Source organism: Castor canadensis, chromosome 2 (genome assembly GCF_047511655.1).
Source record: "Castor canadensis chromosome 2, mCasCan1.hap1v2, whole genome shotgun sequence".
NCBI classification, from domain to species: domain Eukaryota; kingdom Metazoa; phylum Chordata; class Mammalia; order Rodentia; family Castoridae; genus Castor; species Castor canadensis.
This window is the reverse complement of record NC_133387.1, coordinates 116578041-116604058: the sequence shown is the minus strand read 5'-3', so window position 1 is coordinate 116604058 and position 26018 is coordinate 116578041. Positions and strand designations below refer to the sequence as shown.

General features: G+C 42.5%; 1 protein-coding gene across 6 annotated transcripts in view; it reads left to right on the top strand.

Moving 5' to 3' along the window:
• Egfr (epidermal growth factor receptor) overlaps positions 1–25431 on the top strand; it is a 176721-nt gene extending 151290 nt beyond the window's left edge. For 4 of the 6 annotated variants that reach the window (XM_074065527.1, XM_074065529.1, XM_020175294.2 and 1 more), the window contains 9 exons: positions 4464–4649; positions 14086–14241; positions 15132–15207; positions 18014–18160; positions 19629–19726; positions 20489–20656; positions 21048–21095; positions 21891–21996; positions 22894–25431. In XM_074065527.1, coding sequence (XP_073921628.1) covers positions 4464–4649; positions 14086–14241; positions 15132–15207; positions 18014–18160; positions 19629–19726; positions 20489–20656; positions 21048–21095; positions 21891–21996; positions 22894–23255 — 1347 coding nt within the window. In that variant the 3' untranslated portion in view covers positions 23256–25431. The remainder of the gene's footprint in view (positions 1–4463; positions 4650–14085; positions 14242–15131; positions 15208–18013; positions 18161–19628; positions 19727–20488; positions 20657–21047; positions 21096–21890; positions 21997–22893) is intronic. The other 2 variants (XM_074065528.1, XM_020175295.2) reach the window with 1 other exon arrangement.
• The last annotated feature ends 587 nt before the right edge of the window (positions 25432–26018 follow it).

The following is a 26018-nucleotide window of genomic DNA, read 5'->3' as shown; positions in this document are numbered from 1 at the left end:
AGAGGGGTCTTAGGCTGTGAGTTAGGGAAATGGAGTCAAAAAAAAAAAATTAATGCCTACTGCCTCATAAATCTAGATAATTTAGTTAATCTTACAGCCAAGGACAAAAGCTAGAGGCTAATATCCCCTAACCCTCCTCCTAACCCACAGAGTATATGGTAAGCAAAGCAAACATGAATGTGATTTGACATGATGAATTTCCCAATGGCAAAATTCTCTACACTTTAATTTTCTCCGGGCAGCTTTCTCCCCTTTTATTATGGTAGGGAAACCCCACATTTGCCCACTCCTAACGAAAGATAATGGATTAATACAGTGTGGCAGAAAATCTTGCATGTTGATGATACACTTATCAAACAAAAATAGCTTTCATTTTAATCGTTTACAAATCCTTGTCAACTCCTGTTAGCATAATATTTAGTCCTATTAACAACTACAAGGAATACAAGTAGACATAGTTTGTAAAGTCTTTTCACTCACAGCCCCTCATACTTGTTAAATAGAAAATCATTTTTGCCAAATTGCTTCATTGATTCATTTTTTTACTCATTCAAGACATGTTACTAAGCTACACAAAATAATGTTGATATGTGAATTTCAACAATATTTATAATGTAGAGTAAGAACAGTTTGGAAATATTCTAAACAATAGCTATGCTTTAGGAAGGAAGTTTTCACTGAAAAGTCTCTCCCCTCTCCCAGGACCTTTTAATTGGAGGAAATCTGCTCTTCTGTGGGTGGAGATAGAGTAGAAGATTGATAAAGTAAAGGTTTGAAGGTTAAATAAAAAAAGTGCACTTAAGTGCACCTATTATCTAAAGGCCCCAATTTTGCCTCTTTCTCAGCTTCTTCCTGGTCGCCTTCTCTCCCTTGGTGTTTCTTATTGTCATCAGATTCCTAAATGTCTATTATGATTGTGACAGACAGTGGATAATGAACTTGAGGCTATCTCATTTGCTTGTCCAGAGACTCTTATCTTCCAGGCTCTTACAAATCATCCCGTTAGCACAGGGCACAGGCAGGTGCTTGGGAGCCCCCTGCAGACAGGGGACACTGAAGAAGGTGGTTTCTGCTAAGGTAAGGAAAAGCCACCTAATGCCAATTTCAGGATGGTGCTAAACAGCACATTAATCCTAACACAGGACAGCCCCCTGCCCATTATCTTTATTTTTAAAAAATGCTGGCATGCATTTGTAAATGGTTACAATAACCTGATTCTCTGTGTTCCACCCACATGCTATATCCCCTATTTCAGTGACTTAGTTAAAAATGTCTGGCGTACCTACCCTTCATTCCCAAGGCTAGACATAGGTCTTTCCTTAAAGAGTTTAACATCTAGTGGAACCCTTTTCCCCATCCACAACATAAAATAACACACAAATGAGGAAGACAAGTAACAAAGAGGGACCCAAAACTTATGTCAACAATTAGGACAATCATAGATGTACAAGGTCACCAAAGCCTCAGGGACAGCCCTGTGATGGAACTCAGCCATCAGAACCTCCAAGTGAGCTCTGTCTGCACGCTGGTTCAGATTGTTGTGGAATACCAAGCATACTTGCTGGAGGTCACGGTGCACCTTCACAACTTCCAAAATAAACAACGAAGAACAAAGCTCACTTTAACTTCTGAGTGGAACTGACACACCACGACACAGTGCTCCCATTGTGCCTGGGGTGAGGGAGGGGGAGAGAATGATGACCCAGTTCTGTTGGTCTGTCGTATTTTAGTAGGACCAGGGACCTGGCAGGGCTCCAGGTTTTGTGTCTCTGTTCCCCAGTCCTGGTTCCAGATCAGCTTCTCTCTGGGTCATAGAGGATGGCCTACTGGAACTGCTCCCCTCTGCAGACTTTTCTCCCCTCTAAAATGAATACAGTATGTACCCAAATCTCAAGCAGACCTTGAGAAAATAGGAACAGCCAGAGAAATTCTTTGGTGTTATGGTTGTACAGCTCCCAGGCTTGGGGAGAGATGTGATTTATGCTTTTCTGGCAATCCCATGGCCTATTAATTTTTCCAGACACTTTCCAGTTTAAATTTAGGTCAGGCAATGGAAAGGGAATGCAAAACAGACTTATATATGTGCAGCTTGTGTGTGTGTGTGTATGTGTCTCTGCATGTGTCACAGCTAAAGCTTTCAGGTAGCTCATTAACCAGAGGGCACAGTGAACACCATGATTTTTTTTTTTTCACACAGAGGCCCTGGGAGCATATGGTGCTGCACATGGGGTAGGCCCATGGAAAGAGGGTCAAGAGCACAGGGGTTAGGACCCCCAGATATGGGCCTGGTCCTGACACTGGGAAGTGTAGCCTCAGGTTGGCCCTTCACTTCACTGGGCCTCAGTTTCTTCTTCTAACAGTAATGACAAAATGCACTTGCTGTAACATTTTATGAACAAGCATCTTTCCAAGATGAAGGAAAGTTTCAGTATGTCCACAGGATTAAAACATCTACCCTGCTCTTTAATGTTGTGATACTGTGATTATAACATAAAAGAAAGTCGCCCACACACATTCTACTAGAACACAGAGACCCTGAGAACTCAGGAAAGTGTTCTCTACACATTGTGGGTGGAATTGGAGACTTGTAAGCCCAGGTTGCAGTGTGATCTAGCACTGGGAAGCTCCAGCTCTGCTCTGGAGGGTGTAAGGACTGAGAACCCAGCCCATCCCTCAGCTTTGTGTAGAAGAGTATTTTTGAAATTACACAAATATATACATACAGATGAAGATAGTGCTCCAAGGCATTGGCTCGGCAGTGTCACCAAAAATCCCCCTAGGGTTTATCCAGATAACTGGCTGGGCCATCAAAGTCCACCCATATCTCACCCCTAGACTTAGAGGGAGTAAGAATTTGCCTCTAACAAGTTCTCAAGCAATGCTGAGTCTGCCCCTCAAGAGTTAAGATGCAGGATGCCAGGGAAGGCAGGGAGGTTTCTCTGAAGAGTCATCAGTCAGGGAAAGAGGAGGTGGGAGGGCTTTGGGAACAGAGACCTGAGGGGACAGCAGAGAGCATGGGGAAGGGTACAAGGCAAGAAAAGTAGTGTGGTCATATTTGAATTTAAGTATATATGTTGGGGCTTGAGTGGAGCTTAGCGGTGGAGTGCATGCCTAGCATGTGTACAGCACCCTTAAAATATATCTAATCTAAATATCTCTATAATGTTTCTATATGTATATGTTTGTATCTACATATATGTATGTATAGACAGAGATATTTATACATGCATATACATGCCCTCCCCACCTTACCCCACACCCATATCTGTCTTCCATCTTCAGCCCTGCGTCCCAGCCTCCCTGCCCAAGCTCATGCCACGTGCCTGAGTATCCCCAGTCTCACCCTGTTTCTAGAACCTTCTCCTAGCACAGGATACATTCCCTTCTGCAAAGAAAAAGTAACCTTCTCATGTCTACACTCCGAGCCCAGAAAACACTAGGATGTGAAAGGAGCCTCTGAATTTATTTTCTTGCAGTCCCTGTGGTTTCTTTCACATCCAAATAAAAGGTCACCACCACTTGTATTTTAAAGGGAAAGAGAATTTAAGGTTGGAAATGGAGGATTCCCTAATTCTCAGATGGAAGGAGGGCTGCTTTGTGTACTTTGATTGTAAATAAATTCTGTTTCCTTGGCCTCAGAATGGCACAAGAGTTTTATAGTCTATATTATGGATCTGTCAAGGGAAGACTTTGCTAGCAGCCAGCCCAAATGAGGCTGGGTGCAATATGCAGAGCACCAGGGTTTACCATCAGGAGACTGAGACAGAGGCAATACAGACTACTCACTTCTCTCTGAGATGGGTCCTGGGCAGCCAGTGGAGTCCTGAGTCACTGTAGATTCAGTTCTCTGTCCATTTCAGAGGCTGAAACTGGTACACTGAAAACACTTCTCCAGTTCTTCTTTGCAGAGGTTCCGGGGAAAAGGTCTTTACCCCAAATCCCTTCCCATTGCCCACCACTCAGTCAGGGCTAACTAAATGCCTGCTGGCTCAATGACCTCACCTGGAAGCTCTCACCATCTCACCTCTACAGTGCCCATCTCGAGGGCTTCTGGTGACATGAGCAAATAATTGTCCAGGGTGTTTTGGGCCTCAGACTCAAATTTCCACAGGCCTTGCCAGCACTTTTAGCCTTAAGATGGTCTCAAATGCAGAGACATCAAGGTAACTGAGGTCCCTCTTTCATCCAACATTTTTGCCAATGGCAAATGCTGCCTGGGTCTCTCCATCAAGTGGATTCACCTAGGTGGGTCCAAGTCCCACAAAGTTTCCTGTCATTGCACAGCTCTGCATAAATCTATCTCCCTGACATTAGGTGTTTTGCAGTCCAACTGTCTGACATGAGTACATACTTTAAAACTCAAAACCATTGCTCATGCTTCCTTATCTGGAAAGGGGTCCATGCACCTCTCCCTTCAGCCACTATGGGTAGCCTCTGATGTATATGCTCTCCTTCCCTCACAGGAAGCCTATGTGATGGCCAGTGTGGACAATCCTCATGTGTGCCGCCTCCTGGGCATCTGCCTGACATCCACAGTCCAGCTCATCACACAGCTCATGCCCTTCGGCTGCCTCCTGGACTATGTCCGAGAGCACAAGGACAATATTGGCTCCCAGTACCTACTCAACTGGTGTGTGCAGATCGCAAAGGTAAACGCACAGGGAGCAGGCAGCTGGCTTTGAAAAGCCAGACAAATGTTTCCATACAGCAGGAAGTACAGCCACCTCCACTTGCTGTGCCCTGCCCTCATCTTCCAGGAGTGATGCTACCATTAGTAAGAGCAGGGAGGAAAGCAGCTAGGTGGCAAATGAGGAGGGCTGGAAAATGAGCCATTAGGTCCTCCATCCTAACTGAGGTAACTGATTTTGCCAAGAGGATATTGTATATATGTGCATGTGCAGGACATATGCTTTTCTTTATTTTGGATTAAATTGAATTGATAGGCTGTGCACTGTATCAATGCTTATCTACCTGCATGTTGGAAATCCAGTCCACTACCTGTAGACAGTTTTCTCCTTATTAGGTGCTCAGTATAGTTGGATGTTTTTGTCCTTGTTTCTCTGGACTTCTTTCTAGTGATACTATGGTGATTTGTGGTGGAGAAGAGGTGCTTTTTCTGAGTTAAGACTTGATATCAAGGCAAGAAAACCAAGCTGAGGCCAAAAGGAGGACTCAGGAAACTGTGTGGTCATGTGTACAGGGCAGGTGCTGTGACACAACACATAGTATGCAGGCTTGAGGAGGCAAATGAGATGAACACATGCTTATGCTCTGTGTCAGGGACTCCTTCAGTGTCCCCCTGTCAGCAAGCTTGCTCCAGAGTGGAAGGCGAGAGAGTAGACAGTGGCTCCAATCTGTGTGCTGGGGATAAGCACAGAATAGTGAGTCTGGTATTCAGCTGCTCATATGCCCCCAAAGGACTTCTGTTTTCATCTTAAACTGCCCCATCTCAATTTCAGCCCTACATCAGTTTTTGGCACCCAACTTGCTAAACTTGATTTTTTTTTTTTTTGATAATGAGTATGTATTCCATGCTGTTGAATTTAAAGAATTTGTGGGCAGACTCTGAATATACATCATTGCCTCTATTCCCCTCAGACAGTGGGCAAGGTGTTGAGGGACTTGCCAGGGACCAGTGGGCTCCCAGCTCTGTTGCAGTTCTCATTGTTCACATACCCCCAATCATGGTGGTAGTCATTCTTGACACTGATGTATGAGGTGCACTAAACTTGTACCACCCAGCTCCAGGCAGATGTAGACAGTGACTTACAGAACAAAGTCTGAGCCCTCCTTTGCTGGCAGCATCCCATGACACCACAAGACCAGCTGTTGCTGGGAGTCAGGGTACAGGGTACAGACTGAGGCTGGCTCTCTCCTACAACTCAGGATTTTTTCCTTAGAATTCCTTCCTGATTACCTAAGGCAAGACATTGAAACTGTTGTGCCTTCTATCCAGGCAATCTCTGTTACCTTGTTTTATTTTATTTTTAGCACATGTTGCTTTCCAAAAGATCCGGTTTGTTTTTGAGTCTGTGACCAACTGCTCATGAGCCCTGGCTGAGTCCCCTAGCCCAGGTAGGGCTATCAGAACTTGTTCTGCATGATTCCTGATGCCCACTTTATCAGAGGGTGCCCAGAGAATTAGCATCTCTTCTTTAATTGTCTGGCAAATTCCAAACTCCATAAAAGTGACTCTTCTTTGGGCTGCGGGTATAGCTCAGTGGTAGAGCACTCACCTAACATGTCCAAGGCCCTAGGTTCTATCAATAGCACTTAAAGAAAACCCTTCATGTGATGGAGAAATGTCCTCAATCACATTTGAAATGTTGATGTTATCTTTTTGCCTTGAAGGGCAGACAGTCAGATAGGTTTTGCCTATTACAAAATTGGCTTACCATTTCAGTGGATCATAAATTCAGACCATGTTTCTGGCATCCATGAGTCAGGGTAAGCTGGGCAACTTGTACCACAAATTGTATTTTCTTGCACCTGGTCTCTTGGGTTGTGGAGTGGTATTCTGCCGCTTGTCGTTCTGGGTGGTTAGTATGAGAACAGTTAGCCTCTACGACTCGCCTGCCATAGGCGAGTGATGGCCAGATGATGGAGTATCTGTCCCTGAAAGGAAAGGAAAATAATTATTTCCCAAATTATAAAGAGAGAAATTTGCCCTTGGGTTAGTGACAATTTATCTAAGTATTAAACAATTTTCTTTTACGAGTTTGAAATGAAACTATCAAGAAACACTTAGTGGCTGACCAGAAACAACTCCTGGCATTTTCGAAGAGTCAATTTTATTGACTTTTAAATGTCCTGTGTTGATTCACAAAGGCTTGGAAAGTTTTCTAGATGGAGGGGGGGAGAGAGAGCTGGCCACTGGTTTTGCAAGTTCATTGACCTGACTAAACTTCTAGGAAGATCTTTTTTTTAAAAGTTATATCAAAAGAAGAAAAACAACAACAGGAAAGAAGCCAGGATGGAATTGGTAGACCACAGAGAGTCACACCCTCTTTTCATATGTGGTAAAAGTGGATTCTGTTCTCCACATAAAAAGTCAGCCTCAGGAGTTGGTGGAAAAATCACCTGCTTATCAATCAATCAGGAGTGAGTCTCCCAAGCTCCTGAACTCACAGGCAGCTTTAACTCACTGGGAGGGAGGGAGTTGCTTAAGAAAATGCATCTACTCTGTCTAGTTGCATAAGATAGCTAGTAAACCCCAGAATGCATCCTTGGCAAAAGAAGGTCATGAAATATCATCCATTCAGCTTGGTACACACTGCTGTTGTATGTACTGCCCCTAAGCCTTACAGTGTGTATATTGCAAAGCCCTACAATAAATAAAGTGGCTTAGATTGAAAACTATTTTCCTAAACTTTTGGGACAACAGAGCTTTTCTTGTGACCCAGATTAAGATCTCATAGAACTGAGTTTGCAGACAAACACTGTTGACTCTACAGTACAGCAAATGATAACCAAGTCAGATCCTAAAACCAGGCCCTAATGAAGCATGAGAGACAGCTGGTGGAAGTAGCAGCTCCAGAAAGACTGATTTATGGGGGTCAATGTCTGACCACAACTATATAAGCACCGAACTGTACTTAGCTCAATCTATGAGATAAATTTTAACAGTATAAAATTTTAATATTCAATTCAAAGGATCCATCTTTCAAATACATGGTCCAAGTTCATTTGAAAAAGTTCCCATGTGTTTTCATTGATCACACTTTGATTAGAAGTATCAGTGCAGGTGAGTTGATAAGAGGAAAACATGAGGATGAGCTAAATCAGTCCTGGGTTACCAGGTCCAGACAAGTAGAAGGAAGATGATTGCCCTCCAATGTAGGCAGAACATTCCAGACTACTTGTGTTTACTTTTAGGAAACGTACATGGTAGTGCTCCTTTATCTGTGGTGATGCATTCAAAGACCCCCCCGAGGATGCCTGAAACCACAGATAATGCCAAACCCTATATGTATTTTTTCTTATACATACAAACCTATGATAAAGTTTAACTTATAAATTAGGCACAGTAAGAGATTAATAACAATAGCTATTAATAAAACAACAATTATAACAATATACTATAAGTTATATGAATATGTTCTCTTTCTTTCAAAATATATTCTCCTGTTATATGAAAGTTTGCTTTCTGTAGTTTCAGATCTCCACAGTTTAAAACTTCTGAATTGTTTATTTCTAGAACTTCAATTAGTATTTTTGGACTGCAGTTGACTGTGGATAACTAAATTCATGGGAAGTGAAACTGTGGAAAAATAGAGCTACTATAATGTGTCCATATCATAACAGAGTGTAGAGAGCTTTCTCATGCTCCTGTTCTACTGACCTAACTGGGGGCTACTGGAGATGGAGAAAGGACAAACGATAGAAGACAGACATGCAGAAAGTTGGGGTCAGGTGTGTTAGGTACTTGGATGGAGACACACAACAGCCTCATTGCTTTTTTACTTCTCTTCTCTTTACTCTGCTTCTTTTCTCTATCTTTAAAACCTTACTTCTAAAGACTTCTTTTCTGTTCTTTAAAGTCTCTTTCCTTAAACTTGCACTGTCCCAAGTTTTCTTTAATCGCTCTTGAAGTCTTGGCCCTCAGACTTGCACTGTCCCATGTTCTCTCTTTAGCTTTTTTAAAGCCTCGGTGCTCAGACTTGCAGACAAACAAACAACTTGCAAAAAAACACATCTAAAAACTGCATTAGCGTAACTCTTAAAAATCTCGGTCCTTAGACTTGGACTGTCCCATGTTCTCTTTAGCTTTTCTTTAGCATAGTTTTTCTAAAGCCTGTGTATAAATTTCTCAGTGCAGAAAGCTGCTCTGATGGAGACACACAACAGCCCACAATGTCAGCAGCAGTGGCAGCCAATCAAAACTCCCCATCAAAAAACCTTCCATCAAAAAACCCCCAGTCCTCCTTCAGTGAGTCTTTTATATCCAGTGGTAAACAAGGAGGTGGAGCAACAGTTCTAGGGAGGGGTGTGACATTGTAACAAGAGAAACCTGCATTCCTACTTCTTTCTCTGAATATAAACAGCTTAAGAAAAAGCAGCTGTGCTGCATTTTGCCTTCTTGATCTCTTCTGTGGCTGGAGCCGTGCCAAACTCAGCCTGTAGATCATTGAGCACAACTGTGCTTATGTCAAGTTCTCAGAGGCTTCTCATAATCCACTCTCCACAATAGAGGAGCAGGGGTATAAGAGAATGAAAATGCTGCAAGAAGAATTTAAAAGGAGCAACCATATGTTTAGATAGGTATAGTGAAGAAAAGACCCTAATTTGTTCTACTTACCATTAAATACACACGTTGGTATTTAGGTCTCAGTTAGGCTCTGGTCTTGACAGTATGCAGGCTAAATAGGAAGACTGTTGATCCAAAGGCCAGACATTTGTTAGTTTAATTATTCTTTAAGTTTATTCTTGCATTATTCCATAAAGTATTACAGCCAAACTTAAATAGTCAATCTAAAAATTACTCTATAGTTTATCACTAAAAAAGACAAAAGTTGAATAAAACAACTTAACATATTCATTGACTTTTGATATTTTACCGAGTTATTTTTTGGGCAATTATCTTCCAGTGTTAAGCATCATATGACATATACAAAAGTAAGACAGAATTTCTTATCTATCCAAATTTGAAAGGAGTGAGGGAAATAGATCCTTACAGAGCCAAGGGTACAGCAGGGAGTAAAGCAGATCAGATCAAGAGCATTGAGGGCAAGGAGAACTAGCATCTTGAAGGTCCCTGTGCAAGTAGAAGTAAGGACTAGCTTAGTGACCAAATGGACTCCACCTGTTAGCCAAGTGTCAGGAGCTGGGTTAGGCCTTGGAAAGAGTGGTGAAGAAGCCAGACTGTCCCCTCCCCTCAAAAGTTCGGGACCCTGCAAACCAAATAGCACTGTGATGTGAGTGAGAGATCTTTACCATATCCTGGTGAGTCAGTCAAGTGTGAGGACAGAGAGTTGGCCAGTACAGCAAGTGAGGGTGAGGGTGTTAGGGGAGCAGAAAAAGAGCCAGCCTCGGTAACTGAGGGGTGCTACTGAGAGTGATGGACAGCTGTGAGAGAGATTGGGGTAGAGGTGGTAAGACCTTATAGGACAAAGAAGATGGAGGTCATCACAAATGCAGACACACACAAGAATTTATTCATCATCAGACTTTTTAAGGAAGTATAACAAGAGTAGGTGAAATGAGTTGGTAGCCTTCTTCAAAGTCATAGTACAAGGGATCGAGGAGAAAAGGTGGATTTAGCATTGAAGGGAATGGTGGTAATCACTAGCACCTGGGGAGGACTCTGCTGGTGGCCTGCGGGGATGAGCTTATTAGCCCATTCTGTAGATGGGGTTACCAGCATGAGGCCTTTAAGTAAACATGCCAGGGTCTCAAACCAGCAGATTCAGGATTTGATACCAGGAACCTTGCTCACAAGTCCACATTCTTAGCCTGTGTTTGATGCCACCACTCAGGGGACAGTTTGTGGCCAGCTCTCCTCCCATCTCACGTAGTCTATGCCAGGCCATCCCATCTCTGTGAATAAGAAATTCTGACACTTCCCTACCTCTTCAGAGGGCAAGGACTCAGTGGTCAGCATGCTGTTGACTTTACTCCACCAGAACTTCTGCCAGCTCCCCACATCCTACTTCCTGCCATTTCCAGGTTCCCTAAGTCCATGCTTACCCGGGATTTTCCACATGGTGGTTTATAAAACAGAACAGAAATGGATCCTGTCCCAGCCTCTGTCTCTGAACTCCACCCAAGACTTGTAGGATGCTACAGCCCTTGGGAAAGCAGAGTCTTTAAAGGTCACGTCCTCCCCACCCCTAGACCTTTCTTGTTCCATGACGTATTGTGCCAGAAAAATCTTTGATAGCCGTGTGAAGCACAAACCTAGGCCCATCTTTTGTAAGTTAAAGTTCTAGTGTGGCTTCAAATTTCCCTTTAATCTCAGTATTTCAAAGTTCATTCTAGCTGTCATGTAGTAATTTAAAAAATAAATACATTAAATTAAAATAAAGTGAGAAGAATCAGGAAATGAACTTCCCAAGAGACCCCACTGGGTGAACGCTAATACTACTTCCTGTGCCTCTCTGTTTAGATTCTGAGAGTCCAATAAGTAATCTCACAACTCTTATCTTTGGTGACTAGTTAAAATATAACTCCGTGGGGCACTGAGATGGCCTTTCAAACTGCCTTGCGAGTGTGGAACAGAGACAAGTGAATGGAGGTTTATCTGAGTTCAAATGTGTCTAATCTCTTTGTCCCAAATTACTTCTTACCTAAGACCCTCTGGCTGGTAAGCTGTGTACTCCAGAATATGTGGGCAGCTCTTCCCTGTCTTTCCCAAGCCTTCTCTAAAGATCACTCTTCTAAGACACCTTCCCCTGTGATGAAGTTGCTGCTCCTTTAAATCCCTCAGCCTAAGGAGGGGGAGGGTGGGCAGAGCTCCCTTGGATTTACTAGATTTATACAAAGACAAGGCTCCCTCAGCAGGCACAGAGCCAAGGTGCTAGAGTGTTTTTTGTTTTGTTTTGTTTTTTTAGCAGCCTTGGCCCTGCAGGCAAGTTTCACTCAGAGGCCAAGCTGGGGATGTAAGGCTGTTGTCACCTTGGTGGTCTGGGGTCTGAGGGCTTGAATGAAAAAATAACCACACTCTACCTCTTGACCACTGGGTCTCTATCAAGGAGTTCATGTGGGTACCTGGACTGAAGGAGAAAGACTTCTGCATGGATGTATTGAGATGGCTGGCACATCATCAGTGATTGAAACTGTTAACTGCTATTATTCAATCAATCAATCATTAGTCAACAAATGGTTAAAATGTGTCCTAAGTGCAGAATCCCCTGTTAATCATTTATAGAGGCCGAATGAAAGTTGGTACAGGTGACTAAATGAGACTGAAAGTCTTCTTATGGGTTTATTGAATGGACAAAACCCAGAAATTTTAAAGAAAGTGAGTGATGACTGGTCCTCTATTAAAGGACTGATGTGTGACTTGTCCATGCAACACCTACACAATAGCTCTTGCAGAGAAGAATGAATGAAAGAAATTCAGGGGAGAAGAAAAGGAGACAGGAAGGGCAAGAGAGAGAAGGAAACAGATGAAGAGAGAAGTGGGAGAGAGAACCAGTGAGCTAATACACCCTGGAATGCAGAGGTTAGGTCTACCCAGGCAAAAGGCCAAGCATAATCAACCTTTTCAATCGAGGAGGAGTTCATCACATTTAATGAATAGAGGCTGTACTCTTTTATAAGAGACAGGGGCACCAAATCACAGAACACATTCACCATCTCTTAAATCAAAGGGGAGACTGAAGCTGAGGAAGGAGCCAGCCTTTTGAAGAGAAATCATAACAAGAGAGATTGGGAGGAAAAAAATGAGTCCCATGTTCAGAAGCATTTTCTCAACAATGCTCCTTCCTGTTATTACACACACACGTCCCTAAAAAATAATTCTTAACTTGAAAGACATTTCCAAAGAACCTGCTAATTTCCTCCTGAGTAGACATGAGTCTTATTAGTCTTTATTTCCTGGCACATAGGAAAACCTTAGGAAGAGAAACATTTAAATTGAGCAGCTCATCTCAACATTTAGGACCTTCCTAGGTAATAAGGAGAGAAGCATAGTCCTTGTTTACTTGAGACATGGCAAGCAACTTACTTTTTGTCCAAGAAGAAGAAAGCATTAAAGGTCTTAAAAATGACATAGACTAATTTTCTGATAGCATCCTTGTGAGATTCTGTTTTCATAGGATGCCTGGTTTTGCCTTAGGAAAGAAAACTTTTTAAAAATTTCACTCTACTATGGCAAGCCACAAATAATTTTCACTTACTTTGTATGCAAAAAAGAAGAAAAGAATTTGTCAGAACATTTGGAAAATCATCCTTTACAGGTAGGTATTCATAGATATTCCCTGCAGGTTCCTTAAAGTGGAGATGCCTCTATAAGTACAAAAAACACCAGAGCAAAACAGAGTTGGTTAGACCCTTCATTTCCACTTGGTATACTTTAGCAGGTTCTTCTGTGGGGCCATCTCTATGCTGGGGAGGTTGTGAGTGTCAGCCTGAAAGGAAATTAGAAATATGGCCTGCTCACCTGCCTAAAGAGGAGAGGTGTATTTCTGAATAAGCTGGAGAGAATGTGGAACAAACAACACAAGACTGAGGACGTGACCCCTTCACTACTGCCTTTGCCAGCCTTGCCCAGCACGGAGAAGGTGGGGCTGCCAAACTGCAGCTGGGTAAGGCCCAAGGGAACTTGGCTCAGCTGTGCAGGCATAAAGCAATAAGAAATAGAGGTCAGAAGTGACCGCTGTTGGCCAGCAGGAACCAAGGTGCCTGTGACAAGGACAACAGAAGGCTGTAGGCAAGGATAGCAATTCAGGAGTAAATATCTTTTAGGAATTCACTGTGGTTTGGACACTATGCTAGCTGTAACTATCCCTTCTCCCTTATTGTTACACCAGTGATTCTGATTGCCATAGATGGTACAGGCAGCAAGGGAGGTGGAGGAGAAGGCATCTTGCAAAACCATGTTCAATATGCAGGTGATTTCAACTAAAAAATAACAAACACTGGAAAGTAAAACTGGGCAAAATGTTCTTCATAGGTAGTAAAGGAAAGCATGAGAGCATGGCTTAAGTCCATCAAGAAACACTGCCATGCCACAGCCTGATGAGGTTGGCATTCTCCTCCTTGCTGTAAAAATAAACTACAGGGGAGTTACAGCCTGGCAGGTGGCATGGGTGGTAAGTTCCAGAACAAGTGTCAAACCCAAGTCTCTGCATGACATCTATCACTGACCTCTTCTACTTGCACAGTGAGTATCTAGATGCAACCAGCTCCCTTTTCTTGCTTTTTCCATTCAGTAGATCATTATTAACATTTACCAGCTGCAAGTTATTGTGTCCATCAAGTGAAGTACAAAGATGAACTCAGCATGGTCCCTGGCATTGAGAAACTCATGTTGAGTTTCTTGTATGGATTTGATATTAAACTCAAGTATGTAAGCACCATCTCACGACACTGGGAGTCTCCTGAGCCATTCTCTCCCTCACTTCAGAGCCCTTTGTATTTCAGGGTATGAATTACCTGGAAGACCGGCGCTTGGTACACCGTGACCTGGCAGCCAGGAACGTCTTGGTGAAGACACCACAGCATGTCAAGATCACAGATTTTGGGCTGGCCAAACTGCTAGGTGCCGAAGAGAAGGAATATCATGCAGAAGGAGGCAAAGTAAGGAACTGACTCATAGATCAGGGAGCAGAGACCGGGCTCCCTACCTGTTGGGTATATTTTCTAACTAATGAAGAGGGCATTTGCCAAACATTCAGGATGAGGTCGTAGCAGCTCCTACTGCCACCTGGATCTAGCCAGGATCGTCTTCTGCTTTGAGAATGGGATTTGCTGGGAGAAGGGAGTAAAGATAAAGAGACATTCAGAGGCCAAAGAGAGTCAATTCTATCTCCAGGTGGTCTTTAACAAAGGCTAGATCTCAACCTCCCCCTTAGGACTTAAGCACCCTTCAAAAGAATAGCTTGGAAATATCACAGCTAATCTGGTGACACACTGCTCAGATATACCAAAAGCTCTGCATGTTGATCTGGTAGCTCCCATTAGTCTCTGTGACTCCTGTCTGGGACTGGCAGTATGGGGCCTTCTCTCTGTCTGGCTTGGACTTTCTTTGGGGCACTCTCAGAGCAGTGAGGGGCACATGGCCTCATCAGGCCTCCAATGGCTCTGCTCAGCTGCCTCAGATGCACCCCTGTTAAGTTTCACACTGGCCTACATGGTTCCAAACAACTGTCAACCCCATGATTTTGACCTCTGAAAACACACCTAAATACTGGGAAGCTGGGACCACTGAGAAGGACCAAGGCCCCCAGCTCACCAGAACAGTCCATGACCCAAAAGCCTCAGCTGAGGCATTCATGAAGCTGACTCTGAGGACTCCCAGCACAAGTCTGTCCTCTGGTGGAAGGGAGCTGTAGGCCTGAAGCCAGGGCAGGAAGAGTCTCATGCTCCCCACTTGTAGTCACTTGAAATTACTCCTAAGAGGGATTTAACTTTTTTCAACAGAGGGAAGTTAATAGTTGTCTTTTTGCTTTATCTCTAATGATCCCAAGGTGCCTATCAAGTGGATGGCTTTGGAGTCAATTTTACACCGAATTTATACCCACCAAAGTGATGTCTGGAGCTATGGTGAGTCAAAATCTTGATGCTAATGAATTTGTACTGAAGCTAATCTGGCGTTTATTTAATCTGTTAATTTACATTACATGCTCTGCTGTTCCAAGGATTTTCTTGCAAGACAATGACAAAAAGGTAATAGCTGCCATCTATCTGTTATACTGAGAAAAGTCAAAAAAAGAAAATTGAGCCTAACTACCATAATAAATGCCACTAGAGACATCCATGAACTTGGTGTGATAGAGAGAGAAGGTCATGGGAGGGAGAGAGGACTGGAACTTCAGACATGTCTCTGCCTGTGAACTCTTACTGTGAAAGTGAACCAAAAGGAGACAACAAAGCAGATTGCATTGGGAACCATTTCCCCATAAACCATGTTTTCTGATGAACTGACTCCATGGTTGCTTTTTCATGTGGTGCATGATGGTCTCTGCATGTCAGAGAGTATGGCTTTCCAAGGATCCACTGTGAGGATGGCTGCAGGGAAAAAAATAAGAAAAGGGAAATAATTATTGCTTCTTGCTCTAAAAAGGACCACCGTGTCAGGACCTGACTCTTTTTTCCCCCTAAATTCTAGTGTAACCATGCACAGACCCATGCTCCATCCCCATGAGGCTCTCCCTCCTCCCAAACTTGCCTTTCATCATTCTTTCCTTGCTCTGATCCTACCAGGGCTTCATATCTGAAGAAACTGTCACTGACTGCTGTGCCAAGCATAGTAACCTGTGTTACCACGTTAAGTCCTCAAGTTTTACCTAGCAGCCCACAGAAAGGGTGGACCTTACCTTCCACCTTTGTTTGTAAATTTTCAGTTATCCTCAGCCATTTCCAGCAACAAGCATAAGAGGAGTAGTTAGCCCACCTCCTGCACAGAAGTATGAATTTGAGTATAGCAATATTGAAACTAATTTCCAAAAGGAATTTATTCGTTATCACAAAAGCAAAATTATTCAGATAGTCCACTTAGTATTTTTCTTTTCCCTAGAGTGTTAACTTTCTAATAATCCAAGAATATATATATATATTCTTGTATATATATATGCACATGGATTGCATAAGTGTGTTAATTTCATGCATCTATCTTCTCTGTTAGAATATAGCTTTATAAAGGCAGAGATCATTGTCTGCAAATGAATAAGTAAATTGTGATGTGTGCCTGTAAACTGATATTCCTCCATTAATGGTATAGAAAGCAAATAAAGATATGCTGATGCCTTCTTCCTTCCAGTCATTTTTAAAATGCTTCTGATCTCCAAGAAAGGACCCCTGCCTCCTGTCACAATTCATTTCCATTATTCCCATGCAAGCCTGGCCACTGCTTTCCTTGTGGATAAAATGATAGTAGCTCCATTCTGCATCTCTTTTATATTCTCTTAAACTATACCAGACTTTCTCATCTCTGATTACCATCCTTCTTTGCTTTTTAATATGTTCCAAATAATATGTGATCTCCTAACCATGGCCAACAAGATAATGAACCAACTGGCCCTCCACCTTTCCAATACCACATGACCCCAGTCCTCATCCTCCAGGCTCTGACTAGTCCACCTCTAAAGTCACATCCTGTTATTCTGTTCTTTAGCTTCTATTCAGGGCAAAATAATTCATTTAAAAAATTTTGGACATAATGTGTTTCACTAAGGATTTGAAGAGAGAATTCCACCTCTAGTGGAAATTCTTTCCACCTCTAGTACCTCTATAATCTACCACCCATTACACTTACTCCTCTTTCTCACCATTTGTTCCAAAATCTAAACTTCTGCCTCCCTACAAGAACCCATTGTGCATGTTAAAAAACCTAACTAAGTAGGAGTTGATTTATCCATCTGGATGAGACATCCTTTAACTGTGTCTGTGTTGACTATGTGGGGGGTAGAGAAGTGGATGTGTTTCCTTGTCCTTGAACCATTGCTTTCTTTCATTTTTCAGTCTTACATTATATGTATTAATTCAGGTAATTCAGTGTTAAAATGGCCTCTGGAAAATCCAAACAGGTCTGTGGTACAGCTTGAGTATCCTTTATCCAAAATGCTTAGAGCCAAAAGCATTCCAGATTTTGGAGTTTTTCAAATATTGGAATATTTACATAAGACTTTATCAGTTAAACATTTCTTACCCCAAAACTCCAAAATCTGAGATACTCCAAACTCTAAAACTTGGGGACAGCAGGGTCCACGAAAGGCACAAGGTCCCCGAAACATTTGTGCGTTTCTAGAGCAGAGAACCTCATCAGAGGGCCATCAGACTCACAGCTTCTTTGAAAAAAAACACCGATTCCAAAATTACCACCACTTCCATTTGTTTTTAATCATAATATTTGATTGACTTTGAAACAAAAATATACAAGTTTTTTTCTGCTTGTCAAAAGGTACAGAGACTTTTTAATTCCTATTTTAGCACTTAAGAATATGCAGCTTATAACTTTGTTCAAAATCTACATCCTTCCACTGCTGTAGACACAAGACACTTAGGGCAGATGTGTGAGTGTTCAGTTCTTTTGCTACTAGAATTATTGTTGCTATCTTTACGGTTATTACTGAAGTTTACCATTTATTGGCCAGGTGCTATTTTCCAAGCATTATGCTAAATATTTTGATTGTTTTATCTTATTCAATCCTCATAGTCATCCTGTGAGACAGATGCCATTACCCCACTGGATAGACAGGTAAACTGAGGTGTCTCACAGTCAAGCAAAGCTGTAGAAACAGGATTTTAAATACTGAGCAACAATAAGAAACAATGATGGCTGAAGACCAGGTGTTGTGGTTATCATAAACTCAAGAAGCAACTGTTTTCTTTGCTTGCTTCATCTGCTCAGGAGTCACTGTTTGGGAGCTGATGACCTTTGGGTCCAAGCCTTATGATGGAATCCCTGCAAGTGAGATATCATCAATCCTGGAGAAAGGAGAGCGCCTCCCACAGCCACCCATCTGCACCATCGATGTCTACATGATCATGGTCAAGTGTGAGTGCCTGGGGGGCCATCCACACTTGTGTAGCTAGTTGGTCCTGAGTACTCAGAATGCTTTACTGTGCCTAGAGGGCATTGCTGTTCTTAGCCAAACAGCAGAGGCCTTCTGTTCCCTGAAGAAATGTCATCACATCCATAAATACCCCTTGCAAGCATTCTTTACAAAGCACTTGCTTGACTCATTGAGCAGTGTGACCTGACATTTGCCCATGTTTACAAGCAAATAAATAAAATTGAAGTCTTCTGTAAGCCATTACCTCAAAATATTCTATACTCTGAGTTGCTCAATGAAATACAGAGCTGCCCTGCATTTTGAAGCCTGTTACCAGAAAGACTGAATGTTTTGAAATGCCTAACAATGAGTAACCACATGAGGCTGATAGAATCAACATTTCTGCTTTGGATTAAACCTTTCAAACAGCAGATTCACGTGAAGTCTTCTGTACTATAGCATTTGAGTAATTTGGCTGGTGCTGTTATTCTACCAGAATCATAAGTGCACTGGGCTCTGAAGGTAACATTACATGTGTGATAAGCATTTGCATAAGAAGACAGCACAGAGACTGTGACAGAGCCAAGTTGATGTAAATATTAATGCCTTTCTGAACTTCAGACCACAGAGTTAATTTATTTTCACTGCCTTGGTTTAGACTGAGGAAGCTAGGGCCCAGAGAGGTCACATGATTTGTCAAAGGTCACATAGCAGTCTGGCCTAAAATAGCTTGACATCCTGCTGATGGAAAATAAATGTGAACCCTCAAGAGACCCAAGGGTTTCCAGTTGACAGTTTTCCTCTAGTTTGCTGAATCTAGATTTAGATCATGGTGTAATCAAAAGCATCAGCATGGTTGACAAAAGTATCCTCCTAAGGAAGACACTAGCATTGCAAGGCCCTGGGTTCCATGCCTAGCACTGGGAGATAAGTAAATAAATAAATAGGAAGACAGAGGCAGACAGCCCTGCTACTTGCATGATTGATGACTGAGTGTGGACTACAATAAAGGCACCAGGGTGGGGAGGCTCCAACTTCAAGTTGTTTAAAACCTTGATATTTCTCTAAATCAAATCACATTTCAAACTTGAAAGAGTGCCAAGGGCGGGGACTTTGAGAAGCTGGACACAAAAGCACCCTGTGGTCAGAGTAGTCCGCAAGGAGCAACTGTACACCACACCGCTGCTCCATCATGGAAGGTGATACGCAAGAATGCTAACCCAATGCAGACGTAGAAAAAGTAAAGGATATTGTTGTTACTTTGTTTAAAAAAATACTGTGTTAAGATCCTTAAACAGTAATCAGTGCCAGTGTGCCAAGACTGAAAAGCCTATCACAAAAATTAGGTTTCTTCGTCATTTTATTATTTGTCTAGTAGGATTGCGTCATAAATTCTTTCTTTGAGCAATGCTATCTTTAGCATTTCTCTCATGGTTCAAATTGCTCTGTTTTTCCTCATTCCTTTCTCAGGCTGGATGATAGATGCAGATAGTCGCCCCAAGTTCCGTGAGTTGATCGTTGAATTCTCCAAAATGGCCCGAGACCCCCAGCGCTACCTTGTCATTCAGGTACTAGACCCAGTCTGTACTCATTGACAGAGTCCCTTCATGAGCACCAAATGTCACTGTGCTCTGTCATGTGGCAACATGGCTTCTGTTTCAGTATGTTACGAAATTCTCTATGCACTAGGGCATCCTCAGCAAAGACGCAAACCAACTTATGAACTAAGTGAGGTCCAGTGGTGGGTCCTACCCAATCCTGTACTCTCATTCCATCTGAACTCTCCTATCCACCCATACATACCCCCCCTCAGGCTCATGTGTCATCACCAGGGCTTGATACAATAGAGAAGCAGGAGTTTGGTGTCAGGAAACCTGGCTTCAAATTCCTGACTCTGAACCATCTGCCCCATGAAACTTTATGCAGCTGATCATCTCTGTCCTTACCTAACTTGGGAATAGCGAAAGCAAGCAAACAGAGCTGTTTTAAAAATTCAGTAAAACTATAAATGCAAAATGTATCACATAGACCTTAACAGTAGTGTATACCTTCAGTAAATGCTGCAGTCACTTCCCTGTCGTCCATCCTTCCCCAGCTGTTTGCATTTTCTATGGAGGCTTTCAGACATGGGAGAATTTTTAGTGTTTCATTCCATGGTACCTATCAGTAGTTGGGGGTCATCCATACTTCAGAGAACCTCAGGGATTGTATTAAAACCAAGTTGGCAAACATGCAAGTGCCTGACAATAGACCCTGACTTCTATCTACAGTTAGGAAGTGGAATAGTATCTCCATGATTCTTTCTAATGGTCTCAACATCTCTGCACTAGGGGGATGAAAGAATGCATTTGCCAAGCCCTACAGACTCTAACTTTTATCGTGCCCTGATGGATGAAGAAGATATGGAAGATGTCGTAGATGCTGACGAATACCTCATCCCACAGCAGGGCTTCTTCAACAGCCCTTCCACGTCTCGGACTCCCCTCTTAAGTTCTCTGGTACAAAGCTTTTCCCTCTCTCTCTCTCTCTCTCTCTCTCTCTCTCTCTCTCTCTCTCTCAAGCTGGGTCTACTAATTTGAACACATGGAGTTTTAGAGAAAATCTCATCTAGTGGATCTCATAGAGACAGGGAATTAAATTTTAACCAAACGGTGAAACCCAGATCAGACTCAGTCAACTAAGTAAGTGTTCTAATTTTTTATTGCATTGCAATGACATGGTTGTAATCCTTTTGTCGTCTAACCAAGTATAGTTTTCAAAAGCAAATGATTCAAGAAAAATTTAAGCACCTTGAAATATTTTCACTCTGTGAGACCCATCTCCTGCATTCAGTGGAGACGGGTGAGAATCTACAAGTGTACGTGAGCACCTTGTCTGTTTATTTTTCAGAGTGCAACCAGCAACAATTCCACTGTAGCTTGCATTAACAGAAATGGGGTATGTATATGAATGCTTTATAAATCAAGATTAAGTAATAGTTCTGTATCACAACTTAATTATACATGGGAAATGCCAAACAGAAACCAAAGAAGTTTTATTTTTTTCCTGCAGTTCTTCCCCAGCATGATTTCCTTGACCTGTACCCTAAGGCTAGAAATTGGTTATCACATATCACAGTGTCACTCAAAGTGTGGTCCATAGAGAAGTAACATCAGAGTCATGCCTAAGGCCACCACCCCAACCACTGAATGAGGATCTCTGGGGGTGGAGTCCAGAAACCTGTGCTGAAACCAGCCTTCCAGGTGATAATGGTACATGGTTAAGGGAGAAACCTTGGCATAGACCTGCACCAGGCAGCACAGAAGTCATGACACATTTTAACCAATTAGATGAAATAAAATATAAAATTCAGTTCATTAATGTTTGGGAGCCACAGTGGCATGTGGTTAACCATACTGAAGAATGCGGGTTACAGAGCATTCCATTCCTGCAGGAAGTTCCGTTGCACAGAACTGCTGACCAGACACTGCTACTTGCTCTGCCATCTGTAGCCCAATGGCATGGAGGCTTATCAGAAATCCACAGTCTTGGGCCCAGACCCATTAAATCTGATCATTTTTTGGGAGGCAGGGAAGAGGAGATAGAATCTTAGTCTCCCAAGTACTGGGATCACAGGAGAGTACCATCACACCCATCTAGAATCTGAATTTTAATGAGACTGCAAGTGGTGTTTATCTAGAGTGAAGTCTAAATGACATTGACTAGAGTAATGTTGCCTAATTTCCTCTCCAGCAGAGCTGTCCCATCAAGGAAGACAGCTTCCTGCAGCGGTACAGCTCAGACCCAACAGGTGCCTTGACTGAGGACAACATGGATGACATGTTCCTCCCTGTGCCTGGTGAGTACTTGCTCAGGAAATAGTCACAGCCCTCAGCCTGCCTGGCCCAATAGCAGCCTCCAGTTCTCATCCCCTGGCCCCCTACCCAGCTGTTTCCTTCCATCTGATCCAGAGGTGGAGACTACGGCAAATTTTCAGTGAAGGCCTTTGTGTTGAGTTGAAATTACATCTGGGTTTTCTGCTGCAGGACTGTTTTAGAAATGAATCTATAGATATTTTTGGAGTTTAAAGCAAACAGCAAGGATATCCATATATGTATGTGTGTGCGTGTGAATGGTGTGTGTACTATATGTATATGAGAGATACATATGTGTTCTCTCTCCTGACTCCATTCTTATGCTATGAAACCTGTATTTTCCTAATCCAGGTTTTAGCTCTAGACATTTCCAACCTGCGTTCAGGTACATGTATGTGTACACAATACACACACACACATTCATGACCTTTAAATTTGCGAAAGATATGTGTGCCCATTGCTTCAAGAAGTACAGAAATAACATGATTTGGACTGGTGTAGTGGTTCGTGCCTATAATCACAGCTACATGGGAAGCAGAGATAGGAGGATTACATTTCAGGATCATCCCAGGAACAGTTAGAGAAACTCCATCTCAAAGAACAAGCAGGTGTGGTGATACACATCTGTAATCCCAGCTACTCAGGAGGCAGAGGTAAAAGGATTATGGTCTGAGTCTAGCCAGGGTAGAAGAATGAAACCCTATATGAAAAACAACTAAAGCGAAAAGGACTGGTGTGGGTGGCTCAAGTGGTAGAGTGAGTTTACTCTCCAGTGCGCCAAAATGAAAGGGGGAAGGAAAGAAAAGTGCAAGGAAGGAGTGGAGAGAGAACAGGATGATGCTTTGCTGACTACTTCACCTCCACTTTCTTTTCAATTTCAGAATACATAAATCAGGCTGTTCCCAGAAGACCGGCAGGCTCGGTGCAGAACCCTGTCTATCACAACCAGCCCCTGCATCCAGCACCTGGCAGAGACCCGCACTACCAAAATCCCCACAGCAAAGCAGTGGGCAACCCTGAGTATCTCAACACTACCCAGCCTACCTGTGTTGACAGCGTATTTGACAGTCCTGCCCACTGGACCCAGCAGGGAAATCACCAAATTAGCCTGGACAACCCTGACTACCAGCAGGACTTCTTTCCTAAAGACACCAAGCCAAATGGCATGTTTAAGGGTCCCACAGCTGAAAATGTAGAATACCTACGGGTAGCACCACCAAGCAGTGAGTTTACTGGAGCATGACTGTGGAGAGTAGTAGCATCAGTCATAACAATACAGACTTCAGCAACCCAGGACAATGCTTGGCAGCTACTCTACTCCCAACAGCTGTGCTTGTGCTAACTCTCAGACACCATGGGCTGGTGTTACTGAGTTAGCTCTGATCACCCCTCTTTCAGCCAGGAAGTGCCACCTCCTGGGATGCACTTTGGGAAGTTACAGGTACATTCCTTGGTCTTCAAACTGTGAAGCTTCCACAAAAAGGCATCCAGCAAGAATGTTGTCAATGAGCAGAAGTTTACCTTTTGGTGAGATATGTTTTTAAACACCATATATACGTATATATGTATATATATGTGTGTGTATATGTGTATACATATATATGGGAGATTTACTGCTTGAGGTTTTGGGATTTTTAATTGTCACTGCCAATTTTGATTTACTGGGCTCTTCCAAGGTGGAAGAAGCTTTCTTGTAGCACTTGCTCCAAGCCCAATTATGACCAAGGGCCACAAGTCTTCCAACCAATGCTTGATTCCACTGGCGCTCTGCTTCAAGATTCTTCCATTGTTAGACATCCAATTATATAAAATGTCCTGCATGTCGTAAGCAGGCCTCATTGGTACTGTATTCAATCATGGCTGGTACAATAGGGTAAGCCACTTTGTTCCTTTCTGGGCGAAGAAGAAATAGGAGGTAGAACTCTCCCTCAGAGTTACTTTTGTATGACTCTCCATGGTACTTACTTTCCACAAGAGCACCAGTATTTTCTAATTATGGGTAGTAGACTTACTTGTTTATTTTCCATTCCATTGTTTTGACACTTAATATGCTTTCTCTGTCTTGATGTCATAAAACCAGCAAAAGAAGAAAAGAGTAACTGAAATGCCATATTTGATCCATTAATGTTCAGAACAATAGTCTTTAAGCCAGAATGACAATGCAAGGATTGACACAAGAACCTAGCCTCTTGGATGAAATACATCATTTCTTTTCGGGGCATACATCATGAGACTACAAAAATGATGCCTTTGTCCCTCTATGCCCCAAATTAATTTAGACCACCCATGGAAGATAATCTTTTTATTTTACTTTTAAAGTTTTTTACTGAAAGGGTGTGTTTCCTCCTTAGTAAGCTGCCCCCAAGCCCCTCCTTGTCCTTTGTGAAAACTTTTGTAGGCCCTGAATCCACTTGGCAATAACTGGCAGCCCACAGGAGGTCTGTTGTCCAGATGCCAGACAGATAACATTATGAATGGAATTCAAGTGGCAAAAATGAAATTAGAGTTTGCAATTGATGACAATACTTTTGCAATATCTATGGATGTTCTAAGGGGCAAAATTTATCGTAAAATAATCCCCTTCTCTATAATTGGAGGACCCAGCTAGTTGGGAATCTCAGTTTTGTCTCTAATTTGTTCATCCTTGCAACCCATTTGGTAAATGGCAATCTTCAGTAAACAATGGTTTAAACACTCTTAGGCAACATCCACAGCTTCTAGTTTATCAAGGAAGAAATCCCTGGTTTTGAGAAACTCACAATTTAGCAAAAGGAGATAAGTTCATAAATACTAAACATAAAACAATATGACAAATATCAGATAGCAAATGTCAGCCAGGCACCCAGAGCACAGAGCAGGAATGGTTGGATTCTGCTTAGGGAGACCTGGAAGGTCATCAAGGAGATGCTATTACTATTGGGCCTCTAAAATGGCCAGCCTTTTAGCCATAGGAAAGTGAAAAGTGTGATCCCAACAGAGGGACCCATGACCAGAAGAGCAGCTACCATTAGTACTATGGGTATCAGGATGAGTTCCATCATCTTAACTTTCCCTTTAGGTCTGGGACCTAGGCTTGCATCATCCCCCATGCTCTCTAAATGTTTCCTCCCTCCTGGGAATTTTGGGTTGTCATCCACGAAAATGACAAGATTGAGCAACATTTCTAGAACTTGAGGTTTCCTGCCATTGTCAGAAAACCACTTTCATTATCTGTTCACCTCATAATACACAGAAAACTATTAGCCAGATACATATTCAGAACTAAGAAACAGAATGACTCACATTCTGCTATCACTTATTTGTCAAGAAGTAGATAATTGATGAGGAAGAGCAGTTGTAAGCCAAACTGTAGCAATGAAATCCTGGTATTTTTGTACTTTGAAATGCTTTCATGTAACATAATAAAATAGAAAAAAGTATTCAAGCTTGCTTTTCTTCTCCTTTGTATTCAGTTTTCCCGCATAGAATTTAGTTGTTATTAATTTTAAGATTGTGTTCCCTGAAATGTTCTCACTGTGCGTATACAGAGAGTCATGGGGGATGTGGGAGCTGCAAAGCCAGAGCCCTTGCCAGGGTTCCCAGCAGCCACATTGGGCAGAACAGGAGAAGAGCTGGGTAGGGCCTAGTATTCCCATATCACCATTTAGGGTCCACTCTCAAAGCCTGCACTCTGTCCCTTTTACTGTTCCTCATTGATAACCAGTACCTAATACCTTCTGGAGCATCTATCTGCTGGTTCTTCCTCAGTCACTTTCTAGAAGACCTTTCTCCATGAACCCAGCTTCAGATCTGGCTCTGGAAATAATTCAGGGGAAAGTATGAGTCAGGAGCTAACATTTACAATGGGCCGCAATCCTTACTACATCCTCTCACATAATCTATAAGACAGTCTTATTGTTATACCCTATGAAATTACTTATTACCTCATGATAGAAAAAGATGAATCTTTTAAACTCTAAGTATGCCATGAGTCCAGGTTACCACTGATTTTTTAAGTAGGAGTCCC